We start from the raw sequence: 20,821 nt of genomic DNA on the forward strand, positions 1-20,821 counted from the left end.
GAGTGGTTAAAAAAAATATATGACCTGTGTTTCAAGAATTTACACTTTGAAAGGAAGCAGGTGATTAGGCACTTCAATAAAGTATGAAGTATTTTAAGATAAAATCAAGCTGATCTTTGGGAAATTCAAGACAAGACCTCTAAGCCTACTCCTAGGGCTCCTAGAAGAAGGGACATCTAAGTAGAAGCAGAAGTAGCAGCGAGGCAGGCCAGCAAATAGAGAGATTTTTCTAAGCAATGCGGAGAAAGTATGCTCTCATCTACTAGTAACAAGCAAAGTTAGGGAGCAAAAGATAAAATCGGAGAAATCAGAAGGAGCCAACCGGTGAATGGCCTTGTAAGTGTCTGGGGAGCATGAACTTTATTTTCAGGGTATTGGAAACCAGTCAAAGAGTTTGCTCAGGGCAGTAGTATGATTGGCTTTCCTCTTAGAGAAGTTATTCTGGTTGACATCTCTATGAGAATGGACTGATAGGAGAAGATCATTGTCAGGGGAGGCCATTGGGAATGTGTTGCAGTCATCCAGCTGAATGAGAATGTGGCCAGAACTGAGTGTTAAAAGCATCAGGGAGAGAACTTAATACCAATGTGTGGTATTAAGGTGTTGGCATCTGAACGACTGGCTATGGGAAACAAGATGACCACATCAAGGGTGACCCCAGATTTCTAGTCCATGCACAAGTGGGTAGTGTCTCATTCACTGAGAGAAAACTTAGGAGGAGAGCAGGTTTGGCCCTCACTGTAAAAAATTCAAAGGGAAAAGTTGAGAATATGCCACACTCTTAATAGTTACTCTCTTTGGGTTGGAAGGAGAGATCATTTAATTTGTTCTTTTCAATTTTATGTGTTCGGGTTTTCTATGATGAGAATTGATTTTTATAAAATATCAAGAATATAAGTTAGATACCTGAGAGTCCTTTTGAGAGTCTTTGCCATTTAATATCATGGATGTTAAATACAGAAGTTTGTTAACATTGTATGGTTTGTAGGACTTCAAAGCTTCTATGAGAACAGTGAAGAGATATTTAGAAAATAAGCAGATCTCTTGAAGAATATCTTTCAAACTAAACAACTTCACAGTTAATGTGATAATTTTGGTGCAGGGGTGCAAATGTTTAAGTCCAGGAGGCACAGCAGAAGGTGAAGGACTGGAATTAACTACTGAACACACATATATATTATTGTTTTTATTCCTGAAACCACTTATATTCTAAAATGGTAGGGTGAAAAAACATTTCAGCAGTGATCTTTTCTCTGGAATGTCAGGTAATTGAAATTAAACAAATATTGTTGAACAATGGCAATGATGAATCTCTCAAAGCAATAAATTCCATTTTCATGCAGCATTTATTTTTAATTTGTAACAAGCGCCAAAAGTTTATAAAGAAGAAATCCTGTCAAAGTAGACTGTTCCTCCCCACCCCCAGCACCCAAACATAGATTTTCAAAGCTAGAGACAAAGAGCAACCTTATTATGTATTAGTTGCAGTAGCATATTTAACCCTCTGCATCAGAGATCCATAAAGCAAACTGGTCTGAATCTGTGTGGTTGGGTGCATGGGTCACTTTGCCATGGAGTAGAAAAGGTAAATAGTGAAGAAAAACATTTTAAAAATTTTATTCATTCATGAGAGACACACAGAGGCAGTGACATAGGTAGAGGGAGAAGCAGGCTCCTCATGGGAAGCTCAATGCAGGACTCAGTCCCAGGACCCTGGGATCATGCCCTGAGCCAAAGGCAGACACTCAAGCACTGAACCACCCAGGTGCCCCAAGTAGTGAAAAATTTATTGAGAGTGTCCAAAGGTGGAAGTTTGGTGAGGCTTTCCAGGTTTGCTTGTTGAAATACTTCAGAGGTAAAAAAAAATGGGAATTGAAACAAAAATTTGGTGATACTGTCTATAGTCAGTTGAGTGTTTTTCTACAGAAAAAAAGAGGAAACAGAGAAGTCGGGGAATTGCAGATGTGTCAGAGAAATGACAAGTGGTAACAGATCCAGCTGTCACCCACAGCTCTGTTACTCCCCACTCTGTGGTCCTGGTGGTTCACAGAAGTGTTTGTTCACATTATAGGCTCCTTGAAAATTTAGGCTATTAGCATTAAAGGACTATATTTTCATGAGTGTCTTTATTAGGGAAAACATTTTTTATTTTCTTTCAAATATGTGCTTCTTGTGAGCATGTCCCTTTTTTTTTGCCCCCCCCCATTGTGAACATTTTTATATCATTTCACTCTGTTGGTGCAATGAAATATTCTGATATAAACAAAGCATGTTTCCTGTACCCAGTGTTTTTGGGGTGTGTGTATGTATATGTGTGTGTTACCCAGGATGGGAGGTTATTGCTAATCTGTTCTGGGTATTGGACAAATAGGTCACTCTTAAAATTTCAGAAGAAAAGATATGGTTAACCTCTTTAAAAAAAAAGATTTATTTATTTTAGAAAGAGAGAGCATGTGTGCAAGTGGGGGGAGAGGGGCAGAAGGAGACAGAGAAATTCTCAAGCCCCCATTGTGGGGATTGATCTCATGACCTTGAGATCATGACCCAAGCTGAAATCAAGAGTTGGATGTCAAACCATCTAAGCCACCTGGGTGCCTTGGTTAACTTCTCAAATCCATTTCCAGGATTAGTGTTTCTCCTGCTAACCCCTAGTGAGACAGAGATGGGAAAATAGGTTAGAAAGAAACTGCTCAATGCTTTGGCTTCCCTCCCGACCCCCCCAAAGTCATCAAACAAGCAGATCTCCCAAAGGTTGCTTTACAGGTTAAGCTAGAGTTTGGAGATATAATCACAAGCTACCTTAGAAAGAGAAATTGGAAATGAACTGAATGAACTGATTTATTGGACCTTATTATCTGGGTCTCTGGTAGAACTAAGCCACTTTTATGGTTTTACTGATAATTCCTTTAAAGAATCGCTAGAATGACAAAACAGGGCCACTCCACTACCTACTTCTGATGATTATTTTCTTGATTTTTCTGGGTCCAGACATTTGTTACTATGGTCACCAAATATTCATGTAATGATAGGATGCTTCTAATATCCGCCTAACAGATGAGGCTCATATTCTACTCAAATGTATTATTTTTACTGTGGAGATGGTTTCCCAAAATAGGCAGCTCCAACTTGAAATGAGACTGCCCTGATTACTTAGCTATGTTATATAAGGAGCTAAGCCTCAATATTTTTTTCTATAAAATGAGGACAGAAATATAATTATCATGTGTAGTCCTAGGCAACACACAGGGCAGTCCATGGCTCAGTGTTAGTACTTTCAAAAAATGATAGCTTCCGTGGGTATATCACATCAAAAAGGTTTCATCTTGATTTTTCATAATGACTTAAGTCTCTGAAATGCCTACATTAGAAAGTCTTAAAACGTAAATACAAACTAATTTATTTTACTTTGGTTCCTCCAGGCAAGGAGCGAATGCCACACGAGACGAACTGACAACATCTGCATTCCTGACGGTTCAGTTGGATAGGTCCCTCAGAGGACAGGCTGTGCAGGTTGGGATAGTTTTACTCCCAGAGCACATGCAAGTTAAAGTTTTGCTAGCCAGATGATTCGTTAAAGCCTTCCTCTCAAGTTGGGATGGGAATTTGACATTTTCTAAATATTGCATCTTTTTCATTTTGCAACTTAAATATTCCTACTTTAATGCCATACTATTTCTCTCAGATTCTGGAAAAGAGAGAGCAAACAAAACTAAAAACAAAAAGCTATTAATAGATCTAAGGAACCCAAAGAATTGACAGTTGACATTAAACTATTCTACCCAAGTTATTATTTCCAGGTGATCGCTTTCCAGTTTTCAAATCATTGTAAACATGTCTTTACTTCTTAAAGGGTAATAATTAAATAGGGAGGTAAGTCAAATATTTTAGTACAGAGAATCTAAGATGTGGACGCTAAATTTGGTCTTCTGGCTGGTTTCTTTCCTGTCTTGGTGCTTGTTAATGGATATATAAAGCAATTTAAATTTAAATGTAAATGTTCATATAAACTTTTTAATTTTTTTATAAATTAGCAAGATGACTGAATTTTTAAAATGCACTGAACTCTACTTTCCCATGAACTGTTACATTCACTTCTTGAAGAAATTTTTTTTAAAAGATTTTACTTATTCATAAGAGACACAGAGAGAAAGAGAGAGAGAGGCAGAGACACAGACAGAGGGAGGAGCAGGCTCCATGCAGGGATCCCGATGGGAACTCGATCCCAGGACTCCAGGATCACACCCTGGGCTGAAGGCAGGTGCTAAACCACTGAGCCACCCAGGGATCCCCTTGAAGAAATATTTCTAGTTAAGAACTGACATCAGTGTCATGGAATTGATCTTTAAAGTGTTCCTTACCAAAATATGCAAAAACTTTGAAGATCTACATTGTCCTTTATAAATTCTGTCTTTTGTGATAAAATATTTGGTATGCCCAGTGAATGAATTTCCATTAATTATTAGCCCACTGGAAAAAAAAATATTAGCCCACTGAATCCTAAATTCACAATGAAATGGTAATGTTTAGTTTAATCACTAGATGGCAGTAGTTTACAATAATGTATAAGCAGCTCCAGTGCTGTACTGCTGTTTTAAAATTCTTTGTAGTGTACATTAGCAGTAGTGAAAGTTTTTCAACTTACTTTTTATCTCTTTTATTTTAATTTAGCAGTGGAAAATGGGTCTTAATAAGGGGCCATCTTTTTTTTTTTTATGTTGGCAGTTGAAATTTTCTCACTGTTACAGGAAATGCCAAGCCAACAACAGTTTTTTAGGTAATCCTAGCTAACCTTGTGACTTAAAAGACATTTTCATAAGTTACTACTTGCTTATTTGAATGTCTACTAATTGGAAGATATCTGTAAGGAGTGCCTGGCTGGTTCTGTCAGTAGAGCATGTGAATCTTGATTTGTGAGCTCAAGCCCCACATTGGGATAGAATTTACTTAAAATTTTTTTTAATAAAATAAGAAAGAAAGTTAATTATTTTCAACGTTCTTTAGACCTCTCTGCTATGGTATGTGCATCAGCATTCTCATTTACTTGGCTTCTAGAAAAAGACACACTAGGTGTGTAAGACAGTTCATTTTTAGCATTGGGCAAAATAATTGAAAAAATATAGAGAACTGACACAAAAGTTGAACTATGTAAAAAATTGCATCAATAATTTATGTAAGAAATAGGAAGCTCGGTCAGCCTGGGTGGCTCAGCGGTTTAGTGCTTGCCTTCAGCCCAGGGCATGATCCTGGAGACCCTGGATTGAGTCCATGGAGCCTGCTTCTCCCTCTGCCTGTGTTGTTGCCTCTCTCTCTCTCTCTCTCTCTCTGCGTCTCTCGTGAATAAATACATAAAATCTTTTTTTTTCTTTTTTTATAATTTTTTTTTTTTTTTATGATAGTCACAGAGAGAGAGAGAGAGGCAGAGACACAGGCGGAGGAAGAAGCAGGCTCCATGCACCGGGAGCCTGATGTGGGATTCAATCCCGGGTCTCCAGGATCGCGCCCTGGGCCAAAGGCAGGTGCCAAACCGCTGTGCCATCCAGGGATCCCAAATACATAAAATCTTAAAAAAAAAAAAAAAAAGAAATAGGAAACTCATTTCTAATCCAATATCTGGTGTTAAGCTAATAGGTGAAATTAAATAATTTATCATTTACTTTTTTCAATTTTCTTATCCTGAAAAGTCCTTATATTACATATTTTTAAAGTGCTTGTATTAAGCAAATCTATTACCATTTCTATGAATAAAAAGTAGAAAATATATTGTATTTATTTTTGCCAGATTTTGATGCTTAGAGGCTATGTTATAATTTTTCATTTCATAGTTGTAGATATGTACAAGTAATGAGTATGCTTTGGTGTCATCTTATTTTTGGAAGCATTTAAATGCACATCTCTTTATCTTCTGAACAAGATCCAAGACATTTCAGAAACAAGAGTGTCACTACACAGCTATCAAATGTGGGTGCTCTTGAAGAAAGAGTAATTTTTACAGTGACTTACATCAGCACTTTGTTGTTTTTTTCTCTTTTGAAGATGGCCATGAACACACTCACGACTTTATACTTTCTGGATGCAGGAAGTGGTGCAGTAGGGTGATGTTTCCTCCTACAAGAAATGGCTCAGTGTACTGTGTCTGGAGTCAAAGACTCTTAAGTCAGCAAGAACACTGTGCCTGATTAGCATTAACCCATATTATCTGATAATCATCATGCCTCCTGCTCTGGATTATTTATTTATTTTTTGTTTTGTTTTCTAAAAGGAAAATAACACATGTGGAAATAGAACCCTCCTTCGTTGTGCCCTTCATCACATTTCTTTTATCCACCGCCCTCCCAGATCCGAGTCTCCCAAGGCAAAGAGCCTGCTCACCTGCTGAGTTTGTTCAAAGACAAACCGCTCATTATTTACAAGAATGGAACATCAAAGAAAGGAGGTCAGGCACCTGCTCCCCCTACACGCCTCTTTCAAGTCCGAAGAAACCTGGCATCGATCACCAGAATCATGGAGGTAATGTCATGCATTCAATAAAACGTGCCCTATTTATGGACTTCCCAGTGGACCTGAGCCATTAACAAATATGAGTCTTCAAAAAAATTGTCAAGTAAACTCCCTGTCTTTTGAAAATTAATCCATTATTCACGTAAGAACAAAAACAAAACAAAACAAAAAAACAAAAGCAGGAGAACCAAGTAAAAAGTTAACTGTAGAGACCAGCCCTCTCACACTTTTCAGTTGCATTGTATCAAAACAAATGAATTTTAAGAATAATGTAGCAGATCAAATGGTCAAGGGCCTGAGGCAATTGAAGCTTTATCTTGAAAGGCCTGGAGGAAGATGGATGGCAGGTGATGGTCAGGTGGTCACACAGAGAAAATTTGAGAGGGAAGACCCTTCTTGGTAAAACTGTAACAAATGCGGAAGGCAAGCTTCCCTATATTGGGCCAGAGCCATTACTCAACCGGCCAAATAAGCTGTCTCTGACAGCAGCTGTCAAAGAACTCAAACCCCATATCACAGGTCAGAAGACAAGAAGACCTCCAGGTATGGACAAGCCAGTAGGGCCCGGGTGTTTAAATGGCTGAGTGTTTTGACCTCTAGATAATCCATTACCTTTCATGACCCAGACACCTCAGTCACCATTGAAATCTCAAGGCACTGAGGGGGGCACTTGACGGGATGAGCACTGGGTGTTATTCTGTATGTTGGTAAATTGAACACCAATAAAAAATAAATTTATAAAAAAAAAAAGAAATCTCAAGGCTTTCTAGTCATACCTAAACTGCCCTATACATTCTGTAACCCCCACATTCGGACCCACCCTCCAACCCTCCCCTTCACACAATCCATTCAGCCAAGCCCTTGACACTGGGCAGGTCATGGCATACCCTCCACCTGCAACCTCTTCTCTAAACCAGCCTCCCCCATTACCTTCTTGCTCTGTGACTGTCCTCTGAGGACACAGAGTCTCATGCAGCCCTCTATAGTTGTTTTTCCCCAATGTCCTTTTACCAGGTAGGGGTGTGGGTGGGGTACTCCCCTGGCTCACTCTTGCCTCTTTGACTTTTGTCCTTCTTATCAGACTCTTCCTCCCTTAGCTTCCTGGTGCCGCCATCTATGGAGCTGCCAGTCCTTCCTCTCTTATTCTGTGGTGGCTTCAGCCATTGTCTCACTGAGGACAGAACCTCCAACTTCTGTCCATAACCCCTGCCTTCTTGCCTTCCTAAGGGCTTTCCTGAATTTCCCTTGGTCTCGTGTTCTTGCTTCATTTCCAGTTCATCATTATGGTGGGCAGTGATCTCCTTACTCTTCTGTATCAGCAGCGCATTCTTCCTCTCTGGATCATTTACTTCAGAATGCAAGCATGCCTTTAAAACACTCCCGTCTTCCTTTAAAAACTCTCTTAACCCTGATCTTCCCACCTGCCATGTTGTTTTCTCTGTCCTGCTTAAGAGCACAGGCCCTCAAAGCATTGTCCTCACTCACTCCCTGTCCCTTCATGGTTAAGTCCCTTCTCCTCTCATTCTGGCCTGTTACCTCATGCCTGCCTTTAACGGAGTCAAACCTCTTTCCTTAAGCTTCCAGTGGCCTTTGCCGTAATCATTCTTCCCTAGCTTCTTGAAACACTGTTTTTTGTTTTTTTTCTCTAAGACCTTTGAAGCACCACACTTATCAAGATTTCCTCCAAACTTCTGAAGAGTGTTTTCACTCCACTTGTCACGCCAATCCAGTTTCTGCTTCTCCTCCTCTGTGTGTCTTCCAAACCCCCAATGCTCAGTCTTGGCCGTCTCCATGGCATTCTCATTCAGTCATATCATTTAAATGCTGTCATATGTATTGACCTCATCTAGAACATTCTGTACACAGATTCTCATGTGTTCAATTATGATATATATACACTTTTTAATCTGTCACATTAACCATTAAGCTCTCCTCTGCAGGCACTCTCAGCTGATTTTAGATGGAAGAGTCAGTGAGAATCCTTGCATTCCTGGTCTCTTCTGGCATGCATGTTTTTTATGAGACATGTGAGCTGCTTATGATGTGGTTCCTTTGTTTGCTTGCTGCCTCTCAAACTGTCCTTCACATTCCCCTCCTGTCTGAAATGTGCTCATCAGAATCATTGTTTGTAAAGCTTTCTATTTTCATCTCTTGGGAAGCTAAAGCTTTATAATGTCCTATTTTGGAACTACCTTCCTGATGTCACACTGCTCTGTGTGGGGGCCTATTGTACCCTGTCTATCATCCGAGCTCTTTGCTCTGTAGCAATAAGGAGACATTGGGATGAGAAGTTGGCAATCCTGGTTCCTATTAGTCTTCATCATCACATCTGGTAGATTCCTTTGACTCTTAGTCCAAAAGGCTTTGTTCCTACAAAAAAGAGATGATTGTAACCAACCCCTGTAACACATCTTTAACATTTCCAACAGATTGTATGTCAAGTATACTTTAATAAAAATATTAATAAAAATAAAACTTCCAGTATCTATTTCTTCCTCCTTTAGTGCTCTTTCTGGGAATAGGGTCCTGATGAACTTGGTGAAATCCAGCTGTCCACATAATGGCAGCTCAACTCAGTTGACGAAACACCATCATTGGGCAGCTCAGCATCACTTCCTTCTTGAAACTCCCTCAGCCCTTGGCCTCAGAACACCACCCTTGATTTTTTTTTTTTCACCCTTGATTTTGTTCCTCTCTCATGGCTGCTGCATTTCAGGCTTGCTCACTGATTCTTCTTCATCACATTGAGTCCCTCAGTGGTGCAGAAAGTCATTCATATACTGTCATAGTCACATAGTCATGTGGTCAGACAGAGGTCCTCACAGAGTCTGACACGGAGTCACAGAATCACAAGTTTATAGGCGTGAAGGCACAGGGCCATCATAGGACCTTTGGCCTGTGACTGTACATGCTTGCCCTGCCCTGATGTTGCACTTTCAGCCTCCCCTTCAGGCCAAAGCCTGGGCCCAAGTGGGTCCTTCTCATTTCTCTGTGACCATAGAGAGCAGAACTATGCTAACCTAGTTGATCTCAGACAGTGGCCACAGCTTCTTGGTTGAAAGAAAGGGACATATCAGTGCTGTGTTACTAATCTGCTAAAGTCTTACACAATTTGAGTTACAATTTATCAGAGCCCAGAGAACCCTTTAGTGAATTTGCATTGTTATTTCTTTGCCGACATTGGACTCCAGTCCCTGTTTTATGATTTTTTAGGTGTCCCTTGGTAGCTTTAAAAAAATTTCAGTGTAGTTAATATACAGTATTATATTATTTTCAGGTGTACAATATAGTGATTCAACAATTCTATACATTACTAGGTACTCATGGTAATAGGTGTACTCTTAACCCCCTTCGTGTATTTCACTCATCCCCCCACCTCTCCTCTGGTAGCCCTGTTTGTTCTGTATAGTTAGGGATCTGTTTTGGTTTGTCTCTTTTTTTTCCCTTTGTTCATTTGCTTTGTTTCTTAAATTCCACATATGAATGAAGTTATATGGTATTTGTTTTTCTCTGTCTTGTTTCACTTAACATTATACTCCATAGATCATGTATGTTGTCAAATGGCAAGATCTCCTTGCTTTTTATGGCTGAATTATATATATACCACTTCTTCTTTATCCATTTACCCATCATTGGACACTTGGGCTGCTTCCATCATTTGGCTGTTGTAAATAATGCTTCAATAAACACAGGCACATAAATCCTTTCAAATTTGTGTTCTCAGATTTTTGGGTAAATACCCAGTCATGCTATTACTGGAGCATAGTGTAGTTCTATTTTTAGCTTTTTGAAGAACCTCCATACTGTCTTCCACAGTGGCTGCACAAGTTTGCATTCCCACCAACAGTGCACAACAATTGTGTTTTTGATTTTAGCCCTTCTGACAGGTGAGAGGTGATCCATCATTGTGGTTTTAATTTGCATTTCCCTGATGATGAGTGATGTTGAGCATATTTTCATGTGTCTGTTGGCCATCTGGATGTCTTCTTTGGAGAGATGTCTGTTCATGTCTTCTGCCCAATTTTAATTGGATTATTTGCTCTTTTGGTGTTGAGTTATTTAAGTTCTTTAAATATTTTCGATACTAACCCTTTTTCAGATTTATCACTTGCAAATATCTTCTCCCATTCAGTAGGGTGTCTTTTAGTTTTGTTGGTTATTTCCTTTGCTGTGCAGAAGTTTGTTTTGTTTTGATGTAGTATCAATAGTTTATTTTTGCTTTTGTTTTTCTTGCCTCAGGAGACATATCTAGAAAGATGCTGTTATGGCCGATGTCAGAGAAATGACTAGCTGTGCTGTCTTTTAAGAATTTTGTAGTTCAGGTCTCCCATTTAGGTCTTTAATCCATTTTGAGTTAATTTTTTTGTGTGGTATAAGAAAGTGGTTCAATTTCATTCTTTTGCATTTAGCTCTCCAGTTTTCCCAATACCACATGTTGAAGAGACTTTTTTCCATTGCATAATCTTGCCTTCTTTGTCAAAGATTAATTGACCATGTAAGCGTGGCTTTATTACTGGGCTTTGTATTCTGTTCCACTTATCTTTGTGTCTATTTTTGTACCTTACCATACTGTTTTGATCACTACAGCTTTGTAGTATACCTTGGAAGTTTGGAATTGTGATACCTCTAGTTTTGTTTTTCTTTTTCAAGATTGCTTCAGCTATTCAGGGTATTTTGTAGTTCAATACAAATTGTAGGATTGTTTGTTATAGTTCTGTGGGAAAATGCTGTTGGTATTTTCATAGAGATTGCATTGAATCTGTAGATTGCTTTGGGTAGGTGTCGCTTTGGTTATTTGGAAAACTTTATTCAGGAGAGAAGAACTGAACATCTTTGCTTTATGTATATCATTTATGCATATTACACCCACTTTCAAAACATCAATCATAGCCCATACTTGTTCTTATGGTTTCTTTGAATATTATCTTTGTTACTTGTTACTTAAGTTTGGCTACTTTTATTCTTAGAGCCCTGTGCTGCTCTCTGCAGCCAGCTGAGCATTAAAGTGATACAGAGCAAGGTGCTACTGGTATTTCTAAGGCCATAGTGGTGTCCCAGTGCCACCCTGGGATCAGTACAGAAGGTGATGGATGGTTTGTCCCTGTCACAGTTTCTCAGACATGTTTATTGAGGGAGTCACAATGAATTTGAATCACTGTGTCATTTTTCTTTATATTCTAGGTAGATGTTGATGCACAGTCTTTGAATTCCAATGATGTTTTTGTCTTGAAACTGAGACAAAACAATGGCTATATCTGGATAGGAAAAGGCGCTAGCCAGGAGGAGGAGAAAGGAGCTGAGTATGTGGCAAGTGTCCTCAAATGCAAAACCACAAGGATTCAGGAAGGCAAGGAACCAGGTGTGTACTGCAGTGTCAAGGACACTAGCCAGGACTTCTGTTTGGTACAATTGCTTATCATATAATTCATTATTTTCATAAATAAGACCTTCAAAGCAGTTATAGGGCATTACAAATCCTTCCATTAGTTGCAAAAGTGGGTGAACATACCTGCTATATTTAAGTAGTTTCTTGACATTAAGGTCAAGGTGAAATAATATCATTTGTTAATATAAGGCAAGACCAATTATGTATACAATGGAATATTACTCAGCCATTAGAAATGACAAATACCCACCATTTGCTTCGACATGGATGGAACTGGAGGGTATTATGCTGAGTGAAATAAGTCAATCGGAGAAGGACAAACATTATATGGCCTCATTCATTTGGGGAATATAAATAATAGTGAAAGGGAATAGAAGGGAAGGGAAAAGAAATGGGTAGGAAATATCAGAAAGGGAGAGATAACATGAAGACTCCTAACTCTGGGAAATGAACTAGGGGTGGTGGAAGGGGAGGAGGGCGGGGGGTGGGGGTGAATGGGTGACAGGCACTGAAGGGGGCACTTGATGGGATGAGCACTGGGTGTTATTCTGTATGTTGGCAAATTGAACACCAATAAAAAATAAATTTATTATTAAAAAAAAATAAGGCAAGACCAACTCTCTGCTCCTGGAAATGCAATGGATAACTCATTGTGTTTTTCACAGAGGAATTTTGGAATTCCCTTGGAGGGAAAAAAGACTACCAGACCTCTCCACTGCTAGAAACACAGGCTGAAGACCACCCGCCTCGGCTTTATGGCTGCTCTAATAAAACTGGAAGATTTGTTGTGAGTGTCTTGCGAAATACTGGGGTAGAACCAAACAACATTGGGAGAGGCATTCTGGTGTGGCTCTAACACTTTTCAGCCATGTCATTGCTGTGATTCTCAGTTTTAGCCCTCTTATCTGCAAACGGCAGTTGATAATCTTAGCTCTACAGACGGTGGTTTTAAGAGTCAATGACGTCTGAGTAGTATTCCATCGTATACATATAGGACTACTACTCAGCCATCAAAAAAATGAAATCTTACCATTTGCAATGACATGGATGGAACTAGAGGATATTAGGCTAAGTGAAATAAGTCAATCAGAGAAAGACGATTATCATATGATCTTAATCCTATTGAAATTTAAGAAACAAAGCAGAGGAGCTTAGGGGAAGAGAGGAAAAAATAAAACAAGATGAAATTAGAGAGACAAACCGTAAGAGACTCTTAATCATAGGAAACAAACTGAGGGTTGCTTGAGGGGAGTGGGGGGGGGGTAACTGGGTGATGGGCATTAAGGAGGACATGTGATGTAATGAGCACTGGGTATATATAAGACTGATGAATCATCTCTGCCTCTGAAACCAACAATACATTAGATGTTAATTAATTGAATTTAAATAGAATTGAAACAAAATAAAATAAAAATGTATGAGATACCTAAACAAAATAGGAAAACAGGTAAGCAATAAAGCAAAACTGTGGAAAGAACTGAAACAGGTCTATCTTACATGTAATTCTGAAATTAGATAAATGCCTGTTTTTAAAAAAAGAAGAAAGAAGTGAGGGGAAGTAAGTATGGGGAGTTAATGTTTAGTAGGTGTGGAAATCAGTTTGGGAAGATGAAAATGTCTGGAGGTGGATGCTATAGAATATGTGAATATATACATACACACTTGAAAATGATTAAAATTATAATTTTTATGTTATATGTATTTAACTACAATAAAAAAGAGTGAGGAACACACATACACAGGAAAGGAGTCAATGGTGTAATGGATGTCAAAACGTAGGAATACTGTAAAGTACTATATAAATAAAGCTGCTTTTAAAAATAGCAGCTACTTTGCACCTGTGTCAGCATGAGGTTGTTGCTGTATGAATATGCATGTGGTTGGATTTACTGATTTAATAATTTGACACTTTCTGTGGGAAACCATGGTAGTTTCTGATCAAACTGTGTCAGTTTCACACTTCAGTTTCCCAGGGAATAAAAAGTTTCACCACGTTGACTGCCTAGAAATATTATGAAAATATTATGATCATTGGGCAGAATCATTGAAAGCTACGTACACACCTGCAAATATACTGAAATCAGCAAGAATATTCTATTTTATAGTCATTCACACACAGGCTTTGAATTCCAGACATTTTGAAGTATCTGGTGTACAGGACTGATTTTATACTGGGCTCCAAGATATCCTGGAGTACAGCCCTCTCATCTCACTTTAACCATTAAAATTCTGTTTTCTGTTTGACATGCTAGGTTTTTTGAGGAAGAAACTGCTCATGTTTAAACCACATTTGAAGATTTTAAGTGATTTGACCTAAAAATTAAGATTCAAATTAAAGATTTGAATTGTGATAAATATTTGGTTGCTGGGCACCACAATTGCTCACTACTTCCTAGGAAATCCCTGAATTTTAGAAACTTGTTACAAATAATGTTATTTTACTCTTTTAACTGTTAATTTGATATGGCATCCAAACAACTTCTTTTTCAACTAATCATTCTGTAATTTCTTATTAGTATTATATACTAATATTGCTGTAAATGACATGCTTGTTTCCAATGAAGATAGGTTTTACAAAAATAATACCTAGGCTTTGTTCTCAGTCAGGTTCAAAAAAATCTATTAGTCTTTGTTTTTTAATATATTTAAGGGAAATATACTTTCCCCTACACCTATTCATTTTCTTGTTTGATATTTGTAACTCTGACCATTCCCTTCACAATTTAAGGGAAAATGTCATTAACAAGTATTTGATCTGGCTATCATAATCAGAAAGTAGACTTTAGACATATTGATTCACATAAGACAGCAGAGCCTATGGGTTAAAAGCACAGGTTTTAGATCCCACCTGCCTGTGCAGTATCACTTACTTGGTGATACTACTTACTGGCTATGTGACCTTAGGCTGGTTACTTACCCTCTTCTGTGCTGTAGTATTCTCATCTATAAAGTGGGGAAAATCCTAGTACCCACTTCATTCGGTTGTGTGAATATGAAATTAGTTGTTCATATAAAAGATTTTAGAATAATGCTTTATATGGAGTAAGTGATATTTAAAGCTTTTGCTTTTTTAAATCACTCTGTGATTGGTAAATATTCCATAAAAAAGACAATACAAACTAAGTTTTTGCCTTCTGTAAGTAGTTTTTGTTTGTTTTCTGTATAACAGTCTCAAAGCTTTATCAGATTACAACAAATATGAAGCTGCAGGTTGCCTGGGACCAAATTTACCTGGGCCAGGCCCAGCTGGGAGGTTCTCCTTTGGGCTACAGTTTGGATTCATGCCTGTTTTTCCAGTGACTGAGCCCAGGAGTGCAAGAGGGCCTCTGATGAGTCACATTTGCTAATATGACATGGCCAAGGCTGAGGGCACCTCCACTTATTCAACTATACTACAGAGTCACACAGCAGAGGGAAGGAGAAAAGAATTAAGAACTGTAATCTGATCTGCTACATTTTCCTAAAAATCAGGGGGTTCATTATCCAGAATCCTTTAAAAATTTTGGACTTCAAATAAATATCTGCCACTGGTAGTGGGTGCATTAAACTAACCCTTCCCAGTAACCTTTAATGTCAACTACAGAGAACACAATTTAACCATTTAAAATAATTATAATAAAGCTTTGCATATGGAATATTATATCATCTTGGCAAAAATTGTTGGTTTAGAAAATGACCAGACCTATTGATCTTATTAAAATATTCTTGACCAGGCTCCTGGGTGGCTTAGTTGGTTAAGCAACTGACTCTTGATTTGGGCTCAGGTCATGATCTCAGGGCCCTGGGATGAAGCCCCAAGTAGGGCTCCGTGCTCAGTGGGGAGTCTGAGGCTTCACCCTTTCCCTCTGCTCCTCCCCCTGCTTGTGGTCTCTCTCTCTTAAATAAATGAATAAACCTTTAAAAAATAATGATAATAACCTTGACCTACAAAATAAAAGACAAATTTAATACTTAGAGCATAAACTTCAGTGTCTTTAGGGACTAGAAAGACAATGGAAATCTGTGAAGCAGCTTGTCACAAATGGGCGATAGCCTACCTAAGGCATTCTGGTGCAGTGTTTATATGAAGCACTGTGCTTCCCAGATAAGATTCCATCAGTTTGTGATACATGAGAAAGCAGATAAACAATTATCTAAACCTTTATTATCCAAAAAGAACCCAAAAAATGACTATCAGGCTTTATTTTTGTGGTGCTCCAAAAAATACAGTGTGTTTATAACCTGTGTATTAGAAAAGTTATTGCTTCACCGTTTGATCATAAAACTTTTTCATACATTTCAGATTGAAGAGGTTCCAGGAGAGTTCACCCAGGATGATTTAGCAGAAGATGATGTCATGTTGCTAGATGCTTGGGAACAGGTAAAACTATATTTGCTGTGCTTATACTTGGGAGCTGACAAAACCAACTTTGAAAAATGACAAGTCTAATAATAAATAGATTTAGGCTGTGTTTTAAAAAGATAACATAGTTTGGCAAAAAAATAAAACTAAAACATATAGCAAATTGATTTCTTAATGTGGAAAAATTCTATGGCTACCATCTGTGGGTGTATAGTTTTAGGTAAAAAACTTCTATTTTTCATTTATTTCTAAAATTCATTCATTCCCAATTTATTCATACATTCATCCATTCATTTAACTAGTAAACGCACTAGTGGGTGCAATGCCATGGGGGTATAGTGCCATGGGGAAGACTGAAAGATTTAGAATTTTTCTTAAAATCTAACAAGAAGTCATCATAGGGGACCTCTGCTCTGGGGAAGAAGCAGATGCAGAATAATTTTGAATCTAAACAGTAAAATATGTCACTGTTGTGTGTATCTTTATTTGGGAGAAAATGAATGGTGATTTGGCATGCTGTACCTGATAGTTGGATTTTTTTGTTGTTGTTTTAGCCTTTGTGTAAGCTGATAATAGTGAAAGGGAAAAGTAAATATATTAGGAACTAAATTGTATAGAACAATTATGAAACCCATATTTGGGGCAGCATGGGTGGCTCAGTGGTTTAGTGCCGCCCTTGGTCCAGGGCATGATCATGGAGATCTGGGATCGAGTCCCACATTGGGCTCCCTGCATGGAGCCTGTTTCTCCCTCTGCCTGGTCTCTGCCTCTCTTTCTCTCTCTGTGTCTCTCATGAACAAATAAATAAAAAATATATATAAAAAAAGAAACCCATATCTGAATTAGGCCTCATCTTAGAGTCAACCCCAGTAATTGTTAATTCTGGGTCTGTTCTTAATTGCTAAAGTCATTTGATCATATTACTCCTTGGCTTCTTGGTCTAGAATCACCATATGTGAATTTGGAATTAGTCATAGATTCTCTCCAGGTGAATGGATCACTTATTTGTAGATAGGAAATTTAAAATGTCATGTGAATAAAACACCTTTTCTGTATTAAGAATTATAAAATAAGAATAGTATTTCCTTATTCAGGAGAATTTAATTATTTCCGTTTGTAGTCCGTTCTATAGCCATAGGTACTTGAGATGATTTCCCTTACTACATTTCATTTTTTAGATCATATTTTTCATTTTTATGACTGTGCTGTTATGGTTCTGTGCCCTGCAAGTAAATATTTCAGTGCTTTCAGTATGAATTAGAATACAATCAAAACTAATTGGGTCAAAATTTGTCTGCCAACAAGTTATTTTAAAGTGATTTAAATATAAGGTAATAGAGATATTTCAGTATTGAAGTTCACAACCTACACGTTTGACAAGAAGAATACATACAGAATATGTAATTATATCAGTTAAAAAAAAAAAACCTCGGTATTTAAATACTAATCATTATAGCACTTACACCAAAGTGTTAGAGGATACAGTTTTAGGTGTATACTACAGGCTTAAGACAGAGGTTTTGCAAGGGAGTCTGAGGTCTCCACAAACAAGCTAAGTGAGGTCCCCCCAAGATAATAATAATATGGGGATCAAGACTGCCTTACAACCCCAAGGGGTGCCTGCAGAAAACAGCCAATATGTTGTTTTGAGAAAGTCGATAAACTAGAAAATACTATATAAACCTGAAATACCAGAATTTGAATTCTGGAGTCACTGGCTGGCTATCAATTTAGAGTGTCTTCTAATAAGTGCAAACATTGGGAGAATGATGGAACTTCTCTGCACCTCCTTCTCCACGAGGATCCCTAACTTCAGGACTTGCTGTGAAGATGAAATAAGCGATGTGTGAAGGCACTTTGCATAGGGTTTGCACCAAGCTGATACTCCCCAAACAGTACATATTATTATTGTTTCATTTTTCAGATTTTTATTTGGGTTGGCAAAGATGCCAATGAAGTCGAGAGAACAGAGTCTCTGAAGTCTGGTAAGCGAGATCCCATGAACAGTGATGACATTTACCCTGAGTCGTTATTACTAAGTTCTTGACTGTTCTTTTCACCACATTCTTCAAAACTACATATTAAAACTGAGAGGAATCTAGTAAGCTTTCACTTTCAGAACTAAAGAGTAATGGATTTTTTTTAACTGAAGCATTTCATAATAAGAATAAGAAAAATGTTACCTAATTTAGAACATGATTAATTAATTCTGAAAACTTTAAATTTAATTAACGGTATTTTATTATAGAAATATAAGACCTCTATCACTATGATAACCCAGATTTTTAAAAATTCTTTTTGAGTAGTACTGTTCTTTTTGGCACAGTTTTTTGTTTTAATTTTTGAAAAGTACAAGAATAATTATGCCATAAGGATAATTCTATAAAGTTTGAAATTTTTTAGGCAATCATTAGACTGTCATGTGCAAGGAGATAAATCAATAAGGAATTGTTCATATGGAACAGTATTTGGCTACTTTGGGGCAATGGAAATTTGATTCATTACTTTTATTGGAATACTTTTCATTCTATAATATTTTAGTTTAATCAAAACTGACTCTACAACCCAGCAATTGCACTACTAGGTATTTATCCAAAGAATACAAACATAGTGATTTGAGGGGGCACATTCACCCCAGTGTTTATAGCAGCAATGTCCACAATAGCCAAAGTATGGAAAGAGCCAGATGTCCCTCAACAGATGAATGGATACACACACACACACACACACACACATATATATATATAGAATGGAGTATTACTTAGCCATCAAAAAGAATGAAATCTTGCCATTTGCAATGATGTGGTTGGAGCTAGAGTGTATTCTGCTAAGTGAAATAAGTCAGAGAAAGACAAATACCATGTGATTTCACTCATGTGGAATTTAAGAAACAAAGCACATGAACATAGGGGAAGGGAAAAAAAATAAAATAAGGAAAACAGAGAGGGAAGCAAACCATACAAGACTCTTAACTCTAGGGAACAAATTGAGGGTTGCTGGAGGGGAGGGGAGTGGGGGGATGGGGTAACTGGGTGATGGGCAGTAAGGAGGGCAGTTGATGTAATGTCACTGGGAGTTGTATGCAACTGATGAATCACTACATTCCACCTCTGAAATTAATAATACAATATATGTTAATTAAATTGAATTTAAATAAATTTAAAAAACAACAACTAGTGATGTGTTTATCTTTCAATTCTTTATAGCCAAAATGTATCTTGAGACCGACCCTTCTGGAAGAGACAAGAGGACGCCAATTGTCATTGTAAAACAGGGCCATGAACCACCCACATTCACAGGCTGGTTCCTAGGCTGGGATTACAGAAAATGGTAAACTGGTTTTTGTAGGAAAACAAAAACAAATATTATGGAGCAACTGTCTCATTGCTGTTTTGAGGGGAAGAAAGGGTTTTTTTTGTTTGCTTGGCTTTAGAAAATTAACCTCAGCCAGCCATATGGCTATTTTTTAATGCCTAGGATTGGTTTGAAATTTTTTTAAAACTAGAATTTTCTTACATTAGTATTTTAAAATAACCTAAATAAATTTTTGTAATATTTTGTAATATTTTGAACCAATATTAGCTCTGCTGGAAACTGATTTATATCTTTTTATATGACCTTTTAAAGGTGAAAAGCTGCATATAATCTAGGGGGAATTTGTCAGAGGATTTTATAATTCAGGAGCCTTTAGCCAAGTTTGTTAATACAGGAGAGAACTAAGCCATATTGCCTCTTGAGGTTATTCACTTTCCTATGTGTTGTGAAGAATTGTGTATTTGCAGTGGGGTTTATGTTAAGAAGGGTTAAAAGTTTGTTGTTATTTTCCTTCTTCAGCCAATGTGACTCTGATATCATTGACTCCTAAGTGTCATTTCTAAGAGTAACTTTACCATTTTTACCTTTTTAAAAGCCTTTGAAATCACAGCTTTTTCATGACAAAATAATTATAGTCTTATCCGGTTGGATATATGTATTTGACAGTACATGTTTAACACCACAAAGGTTATGTACGAAAAAATTCACTAATGCTGTCTTTCATCATTAAAATGCATCTCTTTTTGGAAAGGTTTTTTGTTGTGACATTTTATTTAAATATGACGTGCGAGTTAATGACACAATTAGTTTTAAGGTTAAATACTTTTATGCATAAATAAATACGAATTTAATATTTCTTAATTCATCCTCATTAAGTAGTCAAAATTAAACAACTTTTCCAAGGTTACATAATTATGAAAGATTTTAAATACCAGTGCATATGAAAGTTGGGCCCATTAAAAGATAAACTGAGGCATATTAAACACCTCAAGAGTTTATTTGAGCAAAAATCAGTTTGGATTGGGCAGAGCTCAGGGAAAGACTTTTATAGAGAAAAAGTAAAGCAAATTAAGGAAATTGTTGATTGGCTGGGCTTAAAGCCCAGTTGGCTATTTGTGCTTGGTTGTCCTCAGGTTTTTATTTTGCAACCTTGGGGCATTTATAGGTTTAGACTTTGGTTTGCTTACATAGGTCTCCAGAGTATTAGAGCCACATCAGTCTCCCGGCCTCCTGTTCAAATAATTTAACAGACCCCAGAAAACAGGAGTCAGGGCAGAAAA

The 20,821-nt window shown here is 37.5% G+C and overlaps 1 protein-coding gene across 2 annotated transcripts in view; it reads left to right on the top strand.

Annotated features, from left to right (window-relative positions):
• The window catches only part of SCIN (scinderin), a 74,902-nt gene extending 54,611 nt beyond the window's left edge, over positions 1-20,291 (top strand). For both annotated transcript variants that reach the window (XM_026003861.2, XM_072764432.1), the window contains exons 10-16: positions 3,420-3,510; positions 6,337-6,507; positions 11,680-11,857; positions 12,550-12,671; positions 16,167-16,244; positions 18,151-18,211; positions 19,433-20,291. In XM_026003861.2, the coding sequence (XP_025859646.1) occupies positions 3,420-3,510; positions 6,337-6,507; positions 11,680-11,857; positions 12,550-12,671; positions 16,167-16,244; positions 18,151-18,211; positions 19,433-19,560 (829 nt within the window). In that variant the 3' untranslated portion in view covers positions 19,561-20,291. The remainder of the gene's footprint in view (positions 1-3,419; positions 3,511-6,336; positions 6,508-11,679; positions 11,858-12,549; positions 12,672-16,166; positions 16,245-18,150; positions 18,212-19,432) is intronic.
• The last annotated feature ends 530 nt before the right edge of the window (positions 20,292-20,821 follow it).

The sequence above is a fragment of the Vulpes vulpes genome, chromosome 7 (genome assembly GCF_048418805.1).
Source record: "Vulpes vulpes isolate BD-2025 chromosome 7, VulVul3, whole genome shotgun sequence".
NCBI lineage: Eukaryota > Metazoa > Chordata > Mammalia > Carnivora > Canidae > Vulpes > Vulpes vulpes.